General features: G+C 46.6%; 1 protein-coding gene across 1 annotated transcript; it reads right to left on the bottom strand.

Annotated features, from left to right (window-relative positions):
- Positions 1-1,010: 1,010 nt before the first annotated feature.
- DDX17 (DEAD-box helicase 17) lies at positions 1,011-19,447 on the bottom strand. The gene is made up of 13 exons (XM_004589501.3): positions 18,952-19,447; positions 14,607-14,757; positions 13,944-14,043; positions 12,420-12,553; positions 12,169-12,234; positions 10,959-11,100; positions 10,465-10,625; positions 10,203-10,375; positions 9,645-9,755; positions 9,395-9,456; positions 7,912-7,971; positions 3,773-4,009; positions 1,011-3,164 (listed from the first exon to the last, which is right to left on the bottom strand). The coding sequence occupies exons 1-13, from the start codon at positions 18,999-19,001 to the stop codon at positions 2,659-2,661; spliced, it is 1,953 nt and encodes a 650-aa protein (XP_004589558.1). The 5' UTR covers positions 19,002-19,447; the 3' UTR covers positions 1,011-2,658.
- Between the last annotated feature and the right edge of the window lie 1,338 nt (positions 19,448-20,785).

The following is a 20,785-nucleotide window of genomic DNA, read 5'->3' as shown; positions in this document are numbered from 1 at the left end:
AAGATCTGAAGGTGACAGGCTCTGTGTGAGCCTTCAAGCCACAGACAGACCCAAGCTTTGGTACAGGCTGAGCCTTACGCCTTACTCTTAAAATGGGCTGGTATTCTGGTAACTCAGACTAGCCCTGCACTCTAAAGCACCACCCAGCCATTCATGTGCCAACTGTTTTCTTGAAGCACCTGCACAAGGTTAGCCCAACATCTTTTGAGATGACCATCAGCCCCCTTGTAATATTAGGTGTGTAGTGAATCCAGCCCACACCCCCAAGTGTTTGTCCTGAAACAAAAAACTACCCTCCAACTTACAGAATCTTTATGCAATAAAACTCATGGCTTATTGTCAACAGTGTTTTTATTTATACCTACAAAAGAAAACAAGATGGTATCAAAAGGACAATTTACAAACTAAGAATAGTAACATAGCTCTTAGCATCCTGTGCCTGAACATTACACATCTACCAATCTTTCAAGTCTTAACACAACAGGAATGTGTTCAGAGACCAGCAAGGACATAATGGAGAGCACTGATCCCAAGCAAGAACCACCAACCTTTAAGATGACGGCACGTCCACACAATGCATGGTTAGGAAGGACGGGGAGAAGCAGCCCACAGCTCAACACTGACACCCCTCCCCCGCGAACGCAGTGCGGACTCTTCTGCCCATGTGCCAAAGCCACAGTGGGACAGACATGGAGGCAGGAGGAATTCTGCTCGATTTCAGCCGTGCCCAGGCCATGTAGCTTTGGAAATGTGCTATCTGCTGTTATTTGACTTAAGGATGACAGCATCCCCAGTAGACAAGGGAAGCCAGCAAGCCAAACACTGCCCGTGTGGCCACTCTCCTCAAGTGGTGGCTTTCCAGGTTGCACAAGAGGAGGGCACCCCTGGAGTGGAGCCTCCATGTTTAAAGAAAAACCAGATTTTGGTTGAAGTCAATGCTTAGGCAAAATTTGGGGGAAAGGGGCGTTCTGGTGTGAAGTACAGAGTAGTTCTGCTGCATGTTTTCAGTGCCTACCATCCTCCCTTGGCCTCAACTTCTGTAAGACGAGGGAGAAAAAGAGAAGTTAAGGAAGAAGAAAGTAAAAAATAAAAAGGATGCAGAAGTTTCTACATGCGTGTCTTTCAGTTGGCGCTGACAACCTACCTGGAAGTTGCCCATGAACTCTTAGAACCCTTCAGAAACCATCCCTTCTCTCCCTGAAGACTTTTAAGGGGAAAACCAAACCAAACAAACAAACAAAAAAAGAGAAACACAAAAAACCAACCCCCCAAAACCCCCTCAGTATTTACTTCTTGGAAAGCCGTGCGCACTCTCAGATAACTGTTCAAGAACGCACAGGCTCTTGCCCCTTTAGCAACCTGGCAGCAGGGAACAATACTGATGAGGAACATACAGACGAGCAGTCCCGCGTGGATCTGGGAGAGGCTTCTGGGACTGTCGGGTCACTCTAGCCTACACTGTGAACCAAGAGGAAATCCTCTCGGGCCTACCCGAGGGGCAGCCACAGACAGCGTCACTACAAGGAGGGAGCTCACCTACCTGCAGACGGAGGGCAAGTACAAAGGACCTGGGCTTTCGACCTCAACCCTCTCAAGCACTACCTACCTGGAAAAGCAGAGGGCAAGGGATGCTGAAGCTAGCTGGCACCCACAAGCTGTCTGAGCGCTGGCCAGGCAGGGCATGCAGAGAGGAGTCTTAATTTTTTTTAAAGATCCTTCGTTCAAGATAACTTGACCAAAAGGGCAGAGTAACTAGCAAAGTGTTGCTTTTTAAATAGCAAGTTAAAAAGGAATAATTGCCCGTTTCTAGAATATTATTTAGAATTAAAGGTGCCCTTTACGCCACAGTTGAACGTATAGACCCAGCCAGTTAAAATGTGGCTAATTTGCAGTGCATTAATGTTCATTTGCTACTGCAGCTGTCTGGGAGAGGAACTCAGTGTCATAGAAGGTCCCTGGTTATAAAAGTAAGAAAAACAGGAAGCTTCCACCTAGAGGCTCGGATACTACCACTTCAACTCTGCAAGTGAACACATATACCTATTAAAGGTACACTTAAATCCAGAGCCAACCATTCAACTTCTAACCTGACACTAAAATCGTTACTTTTTCAATAATTGAGAGGGTGGAAGGCAAAGTGTAAGGGAGTCAAAACCAATCAGAAATTTTAAATGTGAAATGCATGTAAGCCACCAATCAGCCAGAATGACAGTGGCAAAGCTGTCTTAAAAAAAAAAAGAGAGAGAACTCCCTGGGCCTGAGGAGCCTGTGCCAAGAGAACCCTTGGGGCTCCCAGCTCAGGAAGGCCGCCAATCAGCATCTCCCCCCACCAAACTCAGACTGACAAAAAGGGGCTCCAACACAATGGCCTAACACCTCACTTTTTCTCTTAAGATGGAAAAAAAGCTCAGTATCCTTAACATGCAAGAAGCTGGGGGAAGAAATGAATCTCTTCCAGTTGGCTATATATATTTTTACAAAATCTGTTATTACAGACTGGATCACTTTGGTGGGCAGAAAAAACCTGGCAGTGAATTCTAACTAATCTGCATGAAAAGACAATCACAATGGTTGGGGGGGAAAAAAAAGAGGGAGAGAAAAGACAGTGTTCCTTTCAATGTCATGAAGTTTGCACTCATCACTGTGGCTTGAGTGGTTTCATTTACGTGAAGGAGGAGGGGGAGGAGGAGGAGGAGGATACTGGTAGGCAGTCTGCCCCATGTAACCTATCATATTGGTGGCTCCTGGAGGCTGTGCAAACTGCTGTGACATCAGTGGCTGTGGCTGCTGCCCAGACCGGCCTAGCCCACTAAACTGCTGGCTAGAGCTCTGTGAACTTCTCCCCGTTGTGGTGGTGCTACTAGCTCCGTAAGTGCCAGCCCCATATTCCTGGGCTGTATAGCCACTGGTGCCATAAGCAGCTGCCCCATAGGTGCCTTGGCCATAAGTGTATTGGCCTGCTTGTGCTCCAAAGGCGGAATTTGGACTTCCATAGCCACTGCCATTAGCATAACCAGCTCTATCGGTTTCGCCACGATCCCGGTAACTTGCAGAGTCCCTCCGGCCACCATCCTTGACGCCTCGGAGCCTCCGGTCACACTCATCCTGATACATCAGATTGGGGTTGTTGGCCGACGAGGTGGTCCGGTAGCGAGAGCGACCTCCTGATGGGAGGACATAAGGAAATGATAAATGCCAAGTACAGGATTCAAGCCAAACTGCCTCTGAGGGCACCAGTAGACACTGAGGTATTCAGCATGCCCCCGTCGTCATTCATGAAGCCAGTCTGATTAACAGCACAGGCCAGTGAGAGGACACGTCACAAGTATGCTTAACATTCAAGGCTTTCCTTGAGCTGACCAACCAACATAATCTTAGACTGTGGGAGTCTAAGGAAGCGCAGGCCCTACTGTATTTTACATTTGTGGGGCTCCCACTAACACACCTCAGTCTCTACTACAAAATGATGCAAAATCCCTACTCACTCCATAGGCAGAGAGCTGCAAAAACCAGCTAAGTATTTACGGTATGAAAAAGCAAGCACACCACATGCTTCACAACTCAAAAGTGCACTTCACATTATCATCTACACATTACTACGCTCCACTTCACATTTGCATATTTAGTAGAGTTTATGGAAACTACTCAATTCTGTCCTTGGGCTCTATGGAGTATCCAACCTAGAGCCTTCACAAGATCCAAAAAACAAGACACACAATGAGCAGAATGATACTTTGGCAGGACCTGGTTTACCGCCAGGCCTCAGCCTTACCCCCGCCTCCACCGCCGCCTCTGTGGTCCACCAGCTGCATCAGTTTGGGATTGATGGCCTGGTTGGCCTCCTCGAGCACCTTGATCAGCTCCCTGGCCTGCTTTAAATTTCCTGGGGTGAAGAAGGTGTAGGCCGTGCCCTTGTTGGTGCTGCGGGCTGTTCGGCCAATGCGGTGCACATAATCCTCTGAGCTGTTTGGATAGTCATAGTTGATCACAAACTTGACATCTTCCACATCTTCAGGCAATGAGTCAGTGTGTAGGTTGAGGTGGCAGGGAAAGAGAAGATAAAGGACATGCCAACAACAGGTGGGAAGCACGAATGCAGATGACAGCAAGAGGAGAGAAGATGAAGTTAGTAACCCCTCTGAGTAGGAAGGAAAAAAAAAAAAAAAAGACTCATCCCAACAGAGTAAAAGAGGATCTGACTCCTGGGACATGAGCCCCTCACTGCTGTAAAATCCTAAGAGAATCCCATCCAATCATTCCAACTCCTGCCTCTATTATTTTGGCCACTGTACTGACAGGAGTTGCACCAAAATTGCCCTTACCAAATTCCTTTTCAGAACTGCTATTAGAAAAGGAGGTGGTAACTGACAAGGTTAAGTTACCAGTTATCACTTCTACTCTGTTGGGAGAAGCCTGGCAAAAGCCACCAACAACATGACACTTACCTTCAAACCAGTCACAGAGCAAACCAAAAAAAGAGCTTCAGATACTTCATTTAAATTAGGCTAATTTCCTTTGCTTATATATTCTTACATTTTAAAAAACCGATTATAACCAAAGTTTACATATATACCAATTTTTCCTTTGCAGAAATTATTTTTTCTTCTCTCAATTACAACAAGAACACATTACACTAAAATTTCACTGTACTATTAAGCCCAGCTTCTGCCAAAAAAGTAGTTTTTTTCTCAACTCAAGGTCATTTTAACTTAGTACTTTTTTCAGTCATCAAAGATTGTCTATGTGACCTGGGAAATTATATATACATATAACGAAAGAATGAGGGAAAAACCAGGAAAACCTTGAGACAGTTCGCTATACTGTCCAGGGCTGGGAATTGGGCTGAATTACTTCCTGATGCTTCAAGTATGTAAATGTTAGTGTAATGCTTTCAGCTGAATGCCTTTCTTCAATTCTATTTACACAATAAATTTAACATAACAAAGAATCCTATCGTTTTGTGGAAAAATCTGCATTTTACAAAGAATATTCAGAAAATATCCTAAATAAAACACAGATTTTTGTGATAGAAGCAATTAAAAAACATTCTCTGTTTGTTACCAGACCGATGCACACTCCCTCCTCCTTTGGGAAACCGCTGCAGCCGATCCCGTCTCTTTGCCTTTTATTTTTGGCGGCCTCCTTTCGAAAACTCCGCCTTCTGACACGGGACCACTGGAGCGCGGGGAGCATGCATCAAGGGTCCGTGGCAGTGAGCAGTCCCCACACACGCTCGCTCTGTGAACTGGCTTAGATGCTTCTCTGTAGCCCCATTTGGTTGCCAAGCGCCGGAGAACCTGGGTTCGGGTAAAAATTTCAGGTCCTCCAACGCCTCCCCCAAGGATAATTGGGGTGATTGTAGAAAAAAATAATTAATAAAAAAAGTAAGTTACTTCCAAAGGGTCAGACTGCATCTATTGCCCAGACTGGATTAATTTCAGGGGGAAAGGGGAGATGATTTTTAAAAATCAGCTGTTGGTACAGGGCTCATGAAGAAGAGGGGCGTTATGTCTGTTTCTTATTACAATAAAGGCTCCTCGGTCTTTACTGACCCGTAAGTCCTGAATCACACCAGAAAGACGAGAAGGCACTTATCACAGGGGGCAGCGTGAGTCTCCGGCTCAGGTCGTTGTGGCAACAATTTAAAAAAAGGCAGAGGGCCAGGACGGATGGGAGATGGGGCAGGGCATGGGCGAGTGGGGAAGAGGATGCAGGGGACAGGACAGGGAGTACACTCCATGACCACGTCTTCAGAGCTAGAATAAAGTTCCCTACTAATCCATGTGTGTGTGGGTCATGGAAAGCAGAGCAAGCTGGACTCCTGCCCGGGCCGCACCAAGCGTGCGTCCACAGCAGGAAGCACTGAAGGCTGCAGTCAACACGTGGGGTGCTACTACGTGGGAGTACATCTAGAGAAGCTCAATGGGGGGACAGACAAGGTGCAAGTTCTTCAACTAGGAAGGTGTCCCGTGCACACACAGCTGGCTGAGCGCACGAAGAGCAAGCGCAGGACTTGGGTTCCTCCAGTCAAGCCTGCCCTGCTGTTATTTGTGCACTGCCACAATATTATCTTGCTGTCTTTATAGAAGATGCTGTAGCAGGGTAAGAAAATGGACAAGTTAATGTTTTGGCCAGCTGCCCAGGGTAAGGTCCTAGCACATGGCCATGTCCAGCACTAACTAGCAGGGAGTAAGACCAGCCAACAGGCTCAGCTAGAGCTACTTGGGCCCAGTGTAGGTTTGTCTCGGCCATGTGCTGACAATGAGCTGCAGCTGATATCAAAGCTTCTGTCAAAAAACAAAACAAAATAAATTCAATACTTTCAACTTAACAGTGTGTAGTTCAAACAAAAAAAAAAAAGATAAAAAGGAAAAAAAAGAAAAAACTCCCAATGGAAAGGGAGTAATGATTGCCTATTATAAAGTATGACTATTATAAAATTATGGGAATCAAAGAACTTACCTGAAGGGAACATTTAAGAGACCATCGCTTGACAGGAAGTGAAAAAAAGCCTGGTGACTCAGCTGAAAATTGCACCCCTGTCTATGAGGTAGAAGCCTTCACTTTCCAGGATCTTGTAGGACCTCGGTCAGATTCTGCCATTGCGGTGGGTTTTCTCCCTCCTTTGATTTTTACAAGGCAGCACACAAAGGGGCCCAGAACAAGCACTGGTGATGAGTAACAAGAAACAGACTCAAGGTACCTTCCCTCTTCCCTCACCTCCTGAGTGAGGGTGGGATCGAGTCTACGTTATTCTAATGACAGCCAATTGATTTGGTTTCAATATACAGAACATGGAGCAAATGTTTGAATTGTCTAGGCAAGATGCACAAAGAAGCTACCAGCACATAGCAAGCCTGCTGAAAAACCACCATTACTGAAAGCTTTTCCGTCCACGGCTTTCAGGCCTCCACCGCCTCTCCCAACAGGCCCAAGTTCTAACGGCACAGATCCAGACATGACCTCAGCGGGCAGAGACAACTCCCCGTCATGGCTGCGAGCCTCTCCTCTCAAGGTGGGCATGAGCATGCCCAGGGACAGAAAGGCCTCCTTGTTTGGTAGCCTAATTTGAGTAATTGTTTCTACCAAATAGCTAAGGGAATCTGGTCCCTTTCACCTTACCGGACAAGGAACTAAGTACTTCTCAACAATTTAAACATTTCCTTGTGAGAGAAGTAACCTCATTTTTTAATTATAAAAGTCGTTAGATCTGCTAAGTAGCTCAGGATGATGATGGGCTAACACACAAGCTATTTGCATATATCTTTAGTCACCATGGGTCCGAAAAGTTGGAAGAATACCCTCAACATGAAGCTCCAAGGAGGCAACACATCCACGATGCGAGGAGTTGGTGGGAGGAGGGGTAATAACGCCCGTGGCCACTCTCCTTCAGGAAAGGACACTGGCAATAAGGACGTAATTGACAAATGACATCGTGTCATAGACAATTTCATTCAGGAACTGGGCCTCTATGTGTATCTATCTACATTATCTATTCTCAAGCATAGACAGATTGATACTGGAAAAGAGTAACTCAAAAACCAGCTGATGCTAGCTAGGCTCCACCAGGGTGCTCGCATCTCGCAGGGAACAGGAAGGCCAGGAGGCAGCTGAGCCATTCAAGCGAATGTCTCCTCTCCCGGTACCTGAAGAGTCATGCCTAGGCCTTGCTGCAGACCAAAGCCTGTTTGTTAGGAGCAGGAAGAGACTCCGAAAAGAAAAGAAAGCAAATAAATAAATAAATAACAAAGGTTAAAAAAAAATTGTGGGGGAAGGGAAAAATCTTGCTTGTATTTTTTCCTCTTTTAAATATTTATCTAGACACTTGTACATATAACTCTAATTTGAAATGACCAGTCTTTCAACAAGACGGTATATATACCATGGTCAGAGACGCCTATCTATACAAACCTAGCCCGCGGGAGGCTACATCTGTGGCAATGAGGATGGGGGCCTTTCCGGAACGGAACTCTGTGGAGGGAAAAAGGTGGAAGAACCATTAAAACACAATTTATATACAGCTAAGGTTAAGTGACACATCTTCTAAAAAATGACAAACCCTTCAGTCCAAGAATGTTCTTTTGACACATTTTTAGCAGAGTGACAATATACCACAAGTAATCTCAACCAGTAATAGCAAATATCGATCTGTGCCCATCAGTAACTAACATGAGCCAGAACTGCTTTTCCTTAGAAAAAAAATTAGGGGCCAGAGGTATGGCCCAGCAGGTAACTAAGTTTCCAACCTGTGGTGCTGGCATCCTCTGTGTGCGCTGGACTGAGCCCTGGCTATTTCAATGATCTACTGCCTGTGAATGCGCCCGTGAAAGCAGTGTTGGATAACCCAAGTCCTTGGGCCCTGCACCCGCATGGGAGACCGGCTCCTGGCTTCAGATCAGCCCAGCTCCAGCTGGTGTGGCCATTTGGGGAGTCAGTCAGTGGATGGAAAATCTATCTCTCCCTCTGTAAATCTGCCTTTCCAATAAAAACAAATCTTAAAAAAAAAAATCTCCTTAAAATTTATTTGAAAGACAGACAAGAGATCAAACTTTCCATCTTGATAATGCCACAAATGCCACCGAAAGCCAAGGCAGGGCCAGGCTAAGGTCAGGCGCCAAAACTTCACATGGGACCCAACTACTTGGGTACCATCTACTGCTGTCCAGGGTGGGACTTGAAGGCCCAGTGCGATGGCTCAACAGCTAAGTCCTCACAGGATCCTGTAAAGGGTTCATGTCCCAGTTGCTCCACTTTCCATTCAGCTCCCTGCTTATTACCTAGGAAAGCAACAGATGACGACCCAAAGCCTTGGGATCCTGCACCCACATGGAGACCCAGAAGAAACTCCTGACTCCAGCTTGGCTCAGCTCACCTCTGGCCACTGTGGTCATCTGGGGAGTGAACCAGTAGAAGACGATCTTTCTGTCTCTCCTCTCTAAATGTGACCTGCCTTTCCAAATAAATGTATCTTTAAAAAACAAAAACAAAACCTGAGACTTGAACCCAAACCACTCGACATGGGAAGCAAGCCAGCAGCTCAACCATGCTATCAAAGGCCAAGTCCTGTGGTATGTTTGAAAAGGTGTACCACAAAAGGTAAAATCCCATTTCTCCGCACGGTGAGTGCATTTATTTAAGTACGACCATTTCTACTTTATGCAATGGCTTCCCAATAGTAATGAAAAGTAACAGGAGTGGAAGGAAAGGTGCTAAAGTACTAATTGTTAATGAGGAAGCTATTTCAATGCGGCCACACCGTGGTCAGCTACTTGTGTGTGACGACAGCAGAGTGAGAAGCTGAGAGAGCACCACTCAGCCTGTGTAAACTGCGCATCTGCCAGCTGGTCCTCGACGGACTCAGAAAACACCCCCAGGAAAAAAATATCGGACTCACCATTAAGAACCCAATCTCTTTCTGGTTGACTCTTGTCCCCATGGATACACATAGCTGGCCAACTATCAAAAAGCAAAGCAAAGAAAGAAAACTAAGCTTTAAAAAAGAAATACTATCACATAACACTGATGAAGACTTGCTAGTCAACAGTGTTTACTTCAAGAGTAAACAACATGTCAGCCATCAGGACAAACCACCCGCAGTCTCAGAGCGCTAAACCTGCAGCCAAGGACCCCCCGTGCGTGCTCACCCATCTCTGCGCATCCTTCGTGTGAGGTCATCACAGCGCCTCTTTGTCTCCACAAATATTATCGTCTTGTTTTCCTTTTCAGCCATGATTTCTTCCATCAGCTGGATCAACCTAACAGCAGGACAAGTGTTAGAACCAGCACACTGGACAAGCTCCCCTGAGCACACAACTGTGGTATCAACTCCCAAAGCTAAACAACTTCCCTCATTACTCATTAACAAATTCTAGCAAAAACAGAGGACATCAGTCAAAACAACTCTTGTTCCTGACAAATCTTCACTCAAACTAGTCTCAGGGCAATGGATATTCTCTCCATTTCACAGTTAACAGAGCTAAGGAATCAGACGAGAAAACTAAATCTGTCTAAACCAGCTGCTAAATAGCAGGGCCAGGATTCAAACCCAAGGACCCAGAATCCAGCCTTTAACACAGGGCTTTGATGAATGAGACAGAATGGAATTTCAGAAAGCTAGCTAGCACTTGTGTCTCGGGGCCTTAGGAACCCATTGGTTCTGGAGGGTTATTAGGAAGATGTAGACCCTGCGCGCTCCTCCGTACTTGTGGTCCTTCTCACTCTCCATGCAGACATCCACAATCTGCAGGATGTTGTGGTTGGCGCTCAGCTCCAGATTGCCCACGTTGATCTGTGTGTAATCGCGCAGGAAGTCCTCAGCCAGCTGCCTCACTTCTTTGGGCCAGGTTGCACTCCACATCAAAGTCTGCCTGTCGGGCTATGGGCAAAGAAAGGTTTGCTTTTAGGCTACGGGACTACACAGGAGCCTAAGGGGAATAAGAACCACAGTATGTCTGCTTTACATACCCTGATCTGATCAACAATTTTACGGATCTGGGGTTCAAAGCCCATATCAAGCATTCTGTCAGCCTCATCCAGTACAAGGTAAGTGCATCGACGAAGATTTGTCTTTCCCGACTCCAGGAAATCGATCAGGCGTCCAGGAGTAGCTATGCAGATCTCAACACCTGTAAATAAAGTCAGATTCAGCCAATTAAGAATCCTTTCTACAGAGTCCAAGCCTCCCCAGATACACTAAGCAGCACCAGCTCTAGAGGTCGCATGTACCCAATGCTACAGAGCATAAGGTACGGAGAACTTTCATACAATCACACAATTTTACGCAAGTCTCTAACCAGGCTCAACACATGTTCTCTCGTAAACAGCTATTTGACCTTATCTGAAAACCACCAACAGGCTGAAACTCAATTTTCCATGAGAACCCTCTATTTTCATCTTCATTCACAGCAACTGGCAAAGTAAGCTACTCTAATATTTCTTATACACTAAAACTTAATTACCTCGTTCCAAGTCCCGAATTTGAGGACCTTTAGGAGCACCCCCATAAATGCAAGTACTTTTCAATCTTGAACATTTGCCATAGTCATCAGCTACTTGCTGTACCTGCTGGGCAAGCTCTCTGGTAGGAGCCAGAACCAAACACTGAGATAAGAGACAAAAAAACAAAAATCTTGATACCCAAATAAAAGAAAAGCAGACACACCAATAACAAAGTACAAAAGGCAATCTAACTTTTCATTATTGTCTGATTTGTGAAAATACACTGACTACAGAGTAAGGGAACTGAGAAGGCAGGGGGGTAGTACTCTAAATGTGTGAAATTATTTACTGCATTGTAATAATTTCATTTTCATTCTTGTGCTACATTTTGATACTCAGTACTATACTGGCAACCCTCATTCTTGGTTTGACTCGTGATTCTTTGTCACATGTATATGACTGTACTGTCTAGCCTTAAATGAGTTAACTCAAAACAGCAATAAAACCATGGATTAAGATATTAGCAAGAAACATGAGTTGTGCAACCATCCATCAAAGGTCAGCTAATGATAAAACTAACAGGCACACAGAACGAAACACATATTGTACAGAGAAAACATTATTGTAGAAGAATGTACCAATCTGTCAATCAGAATGACAAAGACAAGAAATAAGTATATATTGGGGCCAGCACCGTGCCACAGTGTCTGTAACTCCCGCCTGCAGCACTTCCAATCCAGCTTCCTGTTAATGTGTCTGGGGAAGCAGTGAAAGGTGGACCACATGGCAGGCTCCTGCACCCATGTGGGAGACCCGAAATAAGCCACTGGGGCTCTGAACTGATCCAGCTCTGGCTTCTGTGGGCACTTGGGGAATAAACCAGCAAACGGAGGATCTGTCTCTCCTTGCTCTGTGACTTTCAAATAAAAGTTATTTTTAATAATCTGACTTAAACTACAGAACAATCTCACAGCTCTTTTGTATGTCACTGTGCAATAAATATCAACAGTGCATTTCATATGTATAAAAGCAATATGCATATAGCTGAAGTGTAAAGTCTTTGAAATCAAGCTCAGCCATTTAGTAGTTATGTGACCACGAACTTATTTAAACCATTAAATGAAGGGTGGAATTCAGAATAAAATCACATGATGCAAATGATGTAGTAAACAATGCAAGATAACAAGTTGCAGTTTTGTTGGAATTATAAACAAGCTAAAATACACTTACAATTGGGCCATCTCCCCTTTCCAAGTATGGCTGGTGGTTAATATGGACAATTGCAGGCAGCAAATACTGTAAAGGGAAAAAGAATGACAGTGTTACATCACCATCAAAACAAAACAAAACAAAAAATACCCCAACACAAGAGCAACCCAAATTTGAACCCGAAAGGATTCTAGACTCGCAAAGTTGGAAGTAGGGAAGACTACCTCTACCCTGAGTGACACCAGAAAAATGGAAACAGAGCTGGCACGTACCGCCAGTGTCTTCCCAGAGCCCGTCTGAGCAATGCCCACCATGTCCCGACCACTAAGAGCCAATGGAAATCCCTGGCACTGAATCGGCGTTGGTTCTGTGAAGTGCTGATCCATCAATACGTCCATTACATACTCTGCAAGAGAATAAGCAGGCAACTGCCTCTAAACAAAACTATACCGCCACATGCACAAAAATTAGCTTTAAAAACTTTTAAATTAGACCTGCTGTTGCAGCGACACAGTTGAGGCCAACTGGCCACCCATATGGGCACTTGTCCGAGTTCCCCTCAGTTCTACTTCCTATCAGCTCCCTGCTGCTGATGGGTCTGGGAAAGCAGCAGAGGACAGCCCAACTGGTTAAGCCCCTGGCTTCAGCCTGGCCCAGTTCAGGCTGTTGCAGCCCTCCAGGGGAGTGAACCAGTAGATGAAGATCTACCTCTTCCTCATCCGCTGCCTTTCAAATAATTATGTCCTTAAGGTGAATGGCAACAACAACAACAAAAAATAAATTTTAAGCTCCCTGGAGGCAAAAATTTATCCAAGCCTTGCTTTTTTTATTTACCAAATTTCACAGCTATTTGCTAAGAGAGATGGAGACTGAAGTATTCTGGTCCTCGAGCCTGGCCCAGCTCTGCTGTTTCAGGAATTTGGGAAATGATAACGGGACAGTACTCCTCTGCCTTTCAAATAAAATGAATATAAAAGCAAAAAGCTTGGGTCCAAAGAGAGAGAGGTTAGTGGCTAAAGTCCTCGTCTTGGATGCACCAGGATCCCATATGGGTGCCAGTTCCTATCCCAGCGGCTCCACTTCCCATCCAGCTCCCTGCTTGTGGCCTGGGAAAACAGTAGAGGACAGCTCAAAGCCTTGGGACCCTGCACCCGCATGGGAGACCCAGAAGAAGCTTCTGGTTCTTGGCTCCAGATCATCTTAGCTCCAGCCGATGCGGCTACTTGGGGAGTGAACCAGTGGATGGAAGATCTTTCTCTGTCTCTCCTCTGCTCTGTAAATGACTTTCCAACAAAAATAAATATTTAATGAAAAAAATTTTAAGCCATTCATTATACAAATTGTGACGTGTTAAAAGTCTTTGCAATATAATTCTGAGTCTACGTCAAAATTTTTCTATAACTTTATTTATACTCATGCTTACCATTTAACCACTCATATTATGAATTGCAGAGATGGAGCAGTGGCTCAATATACTAATCGCCTACCTGCAAGTGCTAACATCCCCTATGGATGCTGGTTTGTATCCCTGCTGCTCCACTTTCAATCCAACTCCCTACACATGGCCTGAGAAAACAGTGGAGAACTGCCCAAGGCCTTGGGCACCTGTACCCATTGGGGGCCTGAATAGCCCCTGGCTCCTGTCTTCAGGTTGGCTCAGCTCGGGCCATTGCAGCCGTTTGGAGAGTGAACTAGTGGATGGAGTATCTTTCTCCATCTCTCCTTCTCTTTGGAAATCTTTCTAACAAAAATGAACCTTAAAGAAGAAAAACGATTGTGGATTTAAGAACACTTACGTGGGAAGTTAGCATGATGGAAGGCAAACACGGGTTTAGGACAAACATCTCCTCCTCTCACTGTAATCTCTTTCTTCCGGCGTAGCTCATCAACCTCATACTATGGACAAGAATAAAGGCAAATTTAGTAAACAAGTTATTCTAGATATTCAAAGCTCTGTTTTAGGTCAGCTGAAAAACTGCTGCACAACCCACACTCACAATGGCCTCTACGCCAGCACCTGCATTTAGCACTCTACAGTGCTTTGCTAAATATTCAACTTGTGTGTTAATAAACAGTGGGGTAATTAAAAGCTCCATTTCCACAGAAGAAAATTAAAAAACCAAAAGGAAACAGTCATCTATTCAAGGTCAGAGTTACAGAGAAAAAAAACCTGTAATGAGGTTAAAAGAGAGTACACAATGTCAGCTTAAAATTAATTCTGCTTCCAAGATGAAGACACTACCCAATCAACAAGATGAAATCACGCACAGCCAACAGGCTGGACAGCACTATTAATGCATGAAAAAAAAATCTCCACTGGTTCCTCCTTGGAGCAGGGGAAGCTCTACTAAGAGCCCCAGGAATGTTCTACCACACTACAACAAAGTAGCAATACCAGTTACACAAGAAAACTCCGGCTTGCTCATCTTTGTAGAGAAAAATAAATCACAGACACTTACTGGTGTCAGTCTTGCCACTTCGGGGTGTTCCACATAAAAATTCTTCTCAAACTTGGGGAGCTCACTCAAATCCCATTTCTTTTTACGTAAACGCTCCCCAGGATTACCAAATTTCTTCAGGGGAAGGCCACCACCACCTCTTGCTCCAAATCTGGAACCATAATTTAAAAATAAATTAGCATTATTGCTTCTTACATGCCACAAAAGCATACAAAGGCAGATCATTTTATTACCTTTAGTTTCCCAAGTGAGGTAGAACTACCACCACCAGCAGGCACAGAAGCTGCTGTTAACGGTGGATGAGGGTGTGCACAGAGCTTCAGTCATCCACCATAGTAAATACAACACGGGCCAGCAAAATTCAATTCCTCAAGAAGCAGCTATTGGGTACCCACTGAACACCAGATCACTGTTTTCAATGGTACTGAAGATATACTAAGCCATACACATGTAGGTGAAGAACATCACCAAGCTTAAATCAACCGTGGGCAGGAAGTTCAAACCTCAAACAGCGCTGTTTTCCCTTGTGAAGAGCGCTGCCTGCTCATCTAGAAACCTCCTGTACAGACTGGTCCCTTCATCTTCAGTTGATGCTACTGAAATAGCAGCACAACAAAAATTCATGACTTTTTTCCCCTCCTATTTGCACCTTTACCCCATCTCTTTTGTTCTCGAACTGTATTACTTATTTCCAGAAAAAAGGCATAGTAAGTTAAAACTTTTAAAAGCAAACCCAACAAATTTAAGATGCCACTGGGGAGACACTGAATGCCACACTGGCACGTGTGGGTTAAATCCCAGCTCCACTTCCATTCGGGCTTCCTGCAACATGCATCCTGGGAGGCAGCAGGTGTTGGCTGAAGTAATCTCCAGGCTTTGGCCCAGCCTAGCTCAGCCCTGGGTACTGCGGCATCTGCAAAGATCCCCGTAGATGTTAAACTCCTACCTTTCAAACGAAGATTTAAAAATGAGGCCCAGCACAGTAGCCTAGCAGCTAAAGTCCTCGCCTTACATGTGCTGGGATCCCATATGGACACTGGTTCTAATCCCGGAGGTGCCACTTCCCATCTAGCTCCCCGCTTGTGGCCTAGGAAAGCAGCTGAGGCCAGTCCAAGGCCTTGGGACCCTGCACTTGCCTGGAGGACCCGAAAGAGACACAGGCTGTTGCAGTCAGTTGGGGAGTGAATCAATGGACAGATCTTCCTCTCTATATATTTGACTTTGCAATAAAAATCTTCAAAAATATTGAAAAAAATTTAAATGGTTAAAATAAGTGTTTAAAAAAGCCTTATTTATTTGCAAGGCAGTTATAGAGAGGGAAAGGAACTAAATACTCTCCCATCTGCTACTTCACTCCCCTGATGACATGGGCTGGGGCTGGGGCTGGGTCAGAGCCAGGAATCCGGCCCCAGGCTCCAACTAGCACTCACAGGATAACGGTGGCACAGCCAGTGGTGTCCTAACGAACTGCACACCACACTGTTGCGCTAACGTTTTACAGCACATGCTGTAACATATAAGCTCAATTGGAATATACACGCCCACCTGCCAAAGATGAAATATAAGATACTTTCCCTAAAAAATCCCAATGAGCTGTGATTTCCCCTATTTCAATTTATGTAAAAATTGGGGCTGAGTGTAGCCCACAAATTGTATGAATTTTTTAAAGTAAAAATTTCTCATTCTGCGATGCATTTCACATAACCAAATCTCCTTTCCCTACTGTAACCCACTTACGGCATCCCTCGAAGGAAGCGCCACTTAACAACTGACAGTAGCTGCACTCCTGTAAGGGACCCTGCTCTCCCACAAGTGCTTTGAGCATACAACAGTCAGCTAGACACTTGACATACACAGGGAAGTTACTGGGAACTTACACTCGATAACAAGAACTCGGCTAACTCCATGTATGGAACTGCTCATCCAGTAAAATTAGGAATGAGACCAAGCAAGGCGTAGTGCCGTTACCCACCCACCGGCCACACTGTGCATGCTCCCATGTGCAGGGCTCAGCAATGCAGAGAAACCACCACCTGAACCATCCTGTCGCCCTCACCCCTCACAGCAGAGGGCAACACAACTGAAAATGCTCAAGAAACAGTCTTTCCATATGTCAGTGATGCAAAGAATAAAATGGAAAGAGCTCAAACCCAGCTTTCTCCCCCACAGCCTGGTCTCATGGGGCTCTTGGGTAACGTTATTTCATCACTATTGCAGCATTCCACATAGGTCTCTTTGAAGGCTTATGACTGCTTCAAAAAATGCTTCCTGCGGCAGGTGAAGCGTGGCACAGCACCATAAGGGTTCTGCTTTGTGTCCTGGTTGCCATACTTCAGATCCAGCTCCCGACTACCGGTCTGGGAAAAACAGTGGAGGACTGCCCCAGCCCCCCTTTTCAGATTAAGTACATTTAAAAAAAAAACTGTTCCCCCCATTGTAATTCAACAGCTACTTTAAAAGCATACCTTGGGTAGGTTCTCAGAAAAAATACTATCTTCTATGTTTCCAATCTGTCAATCAACATTCCAGAGAGCCTCCTACCTGCAAAGTGAGCCCGCAGCCTGCTCCTTCATATACCATGTAATAAACTCAGCTACTAGTTATAATGTGTAGTCCATAATTCTGGACTGTGCATGTACACACATTGACCTCACCCAAATTTCCCTCTCAAGGGCAATAAACCATTCCATTAAAAAGGACAGAGCCATTCAGACCATGGGGAAACTGTACAGTGAAGGCAGCGTGGAGGCACACCTCAGGAAGGGTTATTTGGTTTGAAACTATTGTCCAGTTTGGAAAATGTCAACTGATACTCAAAAAGTCAATATGGCATCAGTCAAGTCTGGGTTGCTAACTTTCAAGTTTCCTTTTGTTAGCAAATATTAACTCAAACACCACCGGTAAATACACACCACCAGCAGTACTCCGGTAACCTAGGCCTACCCCACGCAGACAATCCCTACCATGGCTACTAACACCACCTTGAATTTTGTGACCTTCTCTGTCACAGTTGTCTGTAGCCTGAAATCTACCATGGTGCCATCACCTGCTTTCTTCACACTTGTGCCACCCACACGGATGCACATTATTCTTATTCAGTTTTGTAACATTCAACTGCATGAACACTCAAAATTTCCAGAGAAAGGAGTTGTTCCCAATATCCTATTAGGCACATCGTCCCTACAAACGTGTTGGATCTGATGGCTCCTGGGGCATTGTGTGCAAGGATTTGGTTTGAAATTTGAGTATTAACAGGAACTTTACCTTCACCACATACGGTCAAGCTCTCTAAGAGGTGGTACTGTCTAGACATTTAGAATCTTAGCTTCTCTGGAAGCACTAGCAAACATTTCTTCTAGTCCCTGATTCAACACCAAGCTCTGAATTTTTTCTTCTTTGAGGAATGAACCAAAATTATTTATTTTGTGTAAATTCAGTGATCTTGAGGTGTGTGAGTTCGGTCCTTGTACATTTGAACCACACAAGACAACAAGCTTTGGAGAGAAAACCACCAGGACTACTAGTACACAACCACATCCTCCTTCGAGATAACCAAGGAAAGGCGATTACTATGCCCGGCTTCACATGAGGAAACAGGCTCCCAAAGCCGAGGGACCTTGTCCAATGCCACACAGGGATGAAGTCACATTACTATTGATTCAGCAGTAGGACAAAAAAAAAAAGCTCTTAGTGGAACGTGGCTCACTCCAAACCAGGCGGTAGTCACTAGCGGATGTAACACCAAAACTTTCTGGCTAGCGAGGCCGAAAAGTTATTGCAGTTCAGACAGGGAAGAAAAAATTAGGCCCAAAACCTGAAAAAATCTTAACTAGCGATACCCCCCCCCCCAAAAAAGAACACACCCAAACCCTATCATTTAGAAGAAAACTAGCTCCGCTTTCTTGAAAGTGCTTTCTCCATATTACGTAAATAAGCAGCGGACTGTAAAGTGGCCTTTCGGGGTGCAGTGCAGGGAACAGTGTTCGCTGGGGACCATTACTTGAGAAAACCATTTCGCGTTCGATTTTTCCAGAAGCGGGCGGCGGCGGCGGCGGCCCGGAGCGATCAAATGACCGGGAAGCCGCCGACCAGCCGGGCCCCGCAGCCAGCCAGGCCGCCCCTCCCGCTCCCCTCGGGGCGGGACCGCGCCGCGCCACGACGGCCAGCGGCGGCAGGGCCCCGCGCGTCGGTCCCCAGCGACCCCCACCCCCACCGCCGGGCCCAGGCCCGCGCCCTGAAACGCTAACCAGGGGACCCCCCGGGTACCGGGAGCGCCGCGGCCTCCGCGGGCAGCAGCTGCCCCGCTCGTCCCACGCCAGGCCTCGCCTCGCCCCTCCCCCCTTACCCTCCACGGTCACGATCCCGGTCCCGGTCCCCAAAGCCGCCACCGCGCATGGTCCCAAATGGATAGAGATCTGGGAGCGGAGCACGGATGGCCGGGCTCGGGAGGGCCTGCGGCTCCGGTCTGGTGACGACCGATGGCGGCGGCGCCTCCGCTGTTGGGGCGGCGGCAGGCGCGGCGCTTTCTCGCTCCGACGCGCTGTCTCCCGTCGCAGACGCCACCGTCGCCGCCTCTCTCGTCGGAGACGGGAGCAAAACACAGAGAATCGGGGTAATAAAAGCGTTGGGTAGGGTTTGGGTACGCTCAAACCCGGCAGGGCCGCGGCTCAAGCGTCTCCTTCCTTCCCAGCGACAGCACAAAATGGCGGCTGCCGCTGAGACTGCTCCAACTTAACGCTACGTACGTCGGAGGCGATACGTAAACAGCGTCTCGGAATAGCCCGAGGGCGCCGCAAGGCGCTACGGGTATTCTGGCAAGCGCTTTACGTCAATGGCGGAGGAGGGCGAACGTTGCGGCAGGCGGAAGGAAAAAGAAAGTACGAAGCGAGCGTAGAGGGCTCGCGCCGCCCGAACTAGAACGTGGGGAGGGCGGGGGAAAGAGCCTCCGGTGCGACGTAACATTCTTGGCGTGGTTGGCCGGCCCGCTGTTGCGGAGATGCGCAGTCTGCGTAACGCATTCTGTTTAGAGAATAGAGTATTTTGCCGGATTCTGACCGCAACACGGAGCCCGGAGTTTCCTTGTGCGAGTTGCTTTGCAAACAATAACCGTTTCATATTATCGTCCAACTTAGGGTCCCCAGAAGGGTTGGTTTGTTTGTTTTTAAAGTCCCTGAACCGGTCCTTCCAGACGTCCTCGGCGGCCTTCTCCTTCCGTCGCCCTGTGCCTGCTGGGACTGGCCGCGCGCCCCGGCGCCATTTCCTTTCGGTTGACTGCTGCGCTGGCGCCGGTAGCCATAATGGATGCGCCGAGTCCCTTTCTTTGGAAAGTGATTTCGGCGGCGACGTGCGGGCTAGGTTAAAGCCTTATCTGCTACTCTTGGTTCACCCTGAGGTGCGTCTTTTGGAGCGGTATTTTCACCGTCCCGCCTGAGAACAGTTGACGTGGAACAGAAACAAAATGTTCCTGGAGCCCCTGCTGAGGTCGACGCCGCGGCCACTTGGCCGCCATTACGCGGCACTTCTCCCGGGTCCCTCTTCGCACTCACTGGAAACTGAAGGGTCTCAGAGCGGAGCCTAAAGGTGCAACTTGGTGACTATTTTTAGCCAGTTAGGCGATCTTCTCCACTCTGCTTCCTCTAGGCTCGCTCCTTCCCTGCGCTATCTCCTTTCCTCCGGGGGCATTACCGGCTCGGCCACGCAGGCGCACGGAACCGCCGTGTTCCTGAGGCCAGCTCTCCGCTGCCCGTGTATTGCTACAGCTAGATGGAAAGGGACAGGCGAGAGGCCCTTAGGGAGGGTGGTAGGCAGTGACTTCTGCTTTGTTTCCCAAGTGGCTGAAAAAATGGCCCAGAGATGGCCTTGTGGGTTGTCACTGGGCCCAGACACACAAAGGGGGCCATCATGGCAGGTGGCTGAAGAGGAGACAACAGAGACCAGGCCATTAGAGACTATGATTTAAAAAAAGGGGGGAGGGGGAGAAAAAACTCAAACGTGAGCCATAGTGGCAGCAGGCGTTCCCTCCCTTTTATGCACCAGAATAAACATCTTTTAATCCCAGTTCTCACGATTTTTAAAAATACTCCTGTGTCTGTGTCACAATTTGATTAATCCCATCTTCCCCTAAAAGTTTTTGGTTTTCCTCTAGCAAACAGGTTTCTGATTAGGCGGATCCAGAGAAT

This window comes from Ochotona princeps, chromosome 15 (genome assembly GCF_030435755.1).
Source record: "Ochotona princeps isolate mOchPri1 chromosome 15, mOchPri1.hap1, whole genome shotgun sequence".
NCBI classification, from domain to species: domain Eukaryota; kingdom Metazoa; phylum Chordata; class Mammalia; order Lagomorpha; family Ochotonidae; genus Ochotona; species Ochotona princeps.
This window is presented reverse-complemented; position numbering and strand designations above follow the sequence as displayed.

Coding starts and splice junctions, on each gene's coding strand:
- DDX17 (XM_004589501.3), bottom strand. CDS start 19,001: ATGCGCGGTGGCGGCTTTGGGGACCGGGACCGGGATCGTGACCGTGGA. Junction 9,756..10,202: donor GAGAGTGAGAAGGACCACAA/GTACGGAGGAGC, acceptor TCCTGCTGTTAG/GTTGATCCAGCTGATGGAAG. Junction 7,972..9,394: donor AAGAGATTGGGTTCTTAATG/GTGAGTCCGATA, acceptor TTCCCTCCACAG/AGTTCCGTTCCGGAAAGGCC.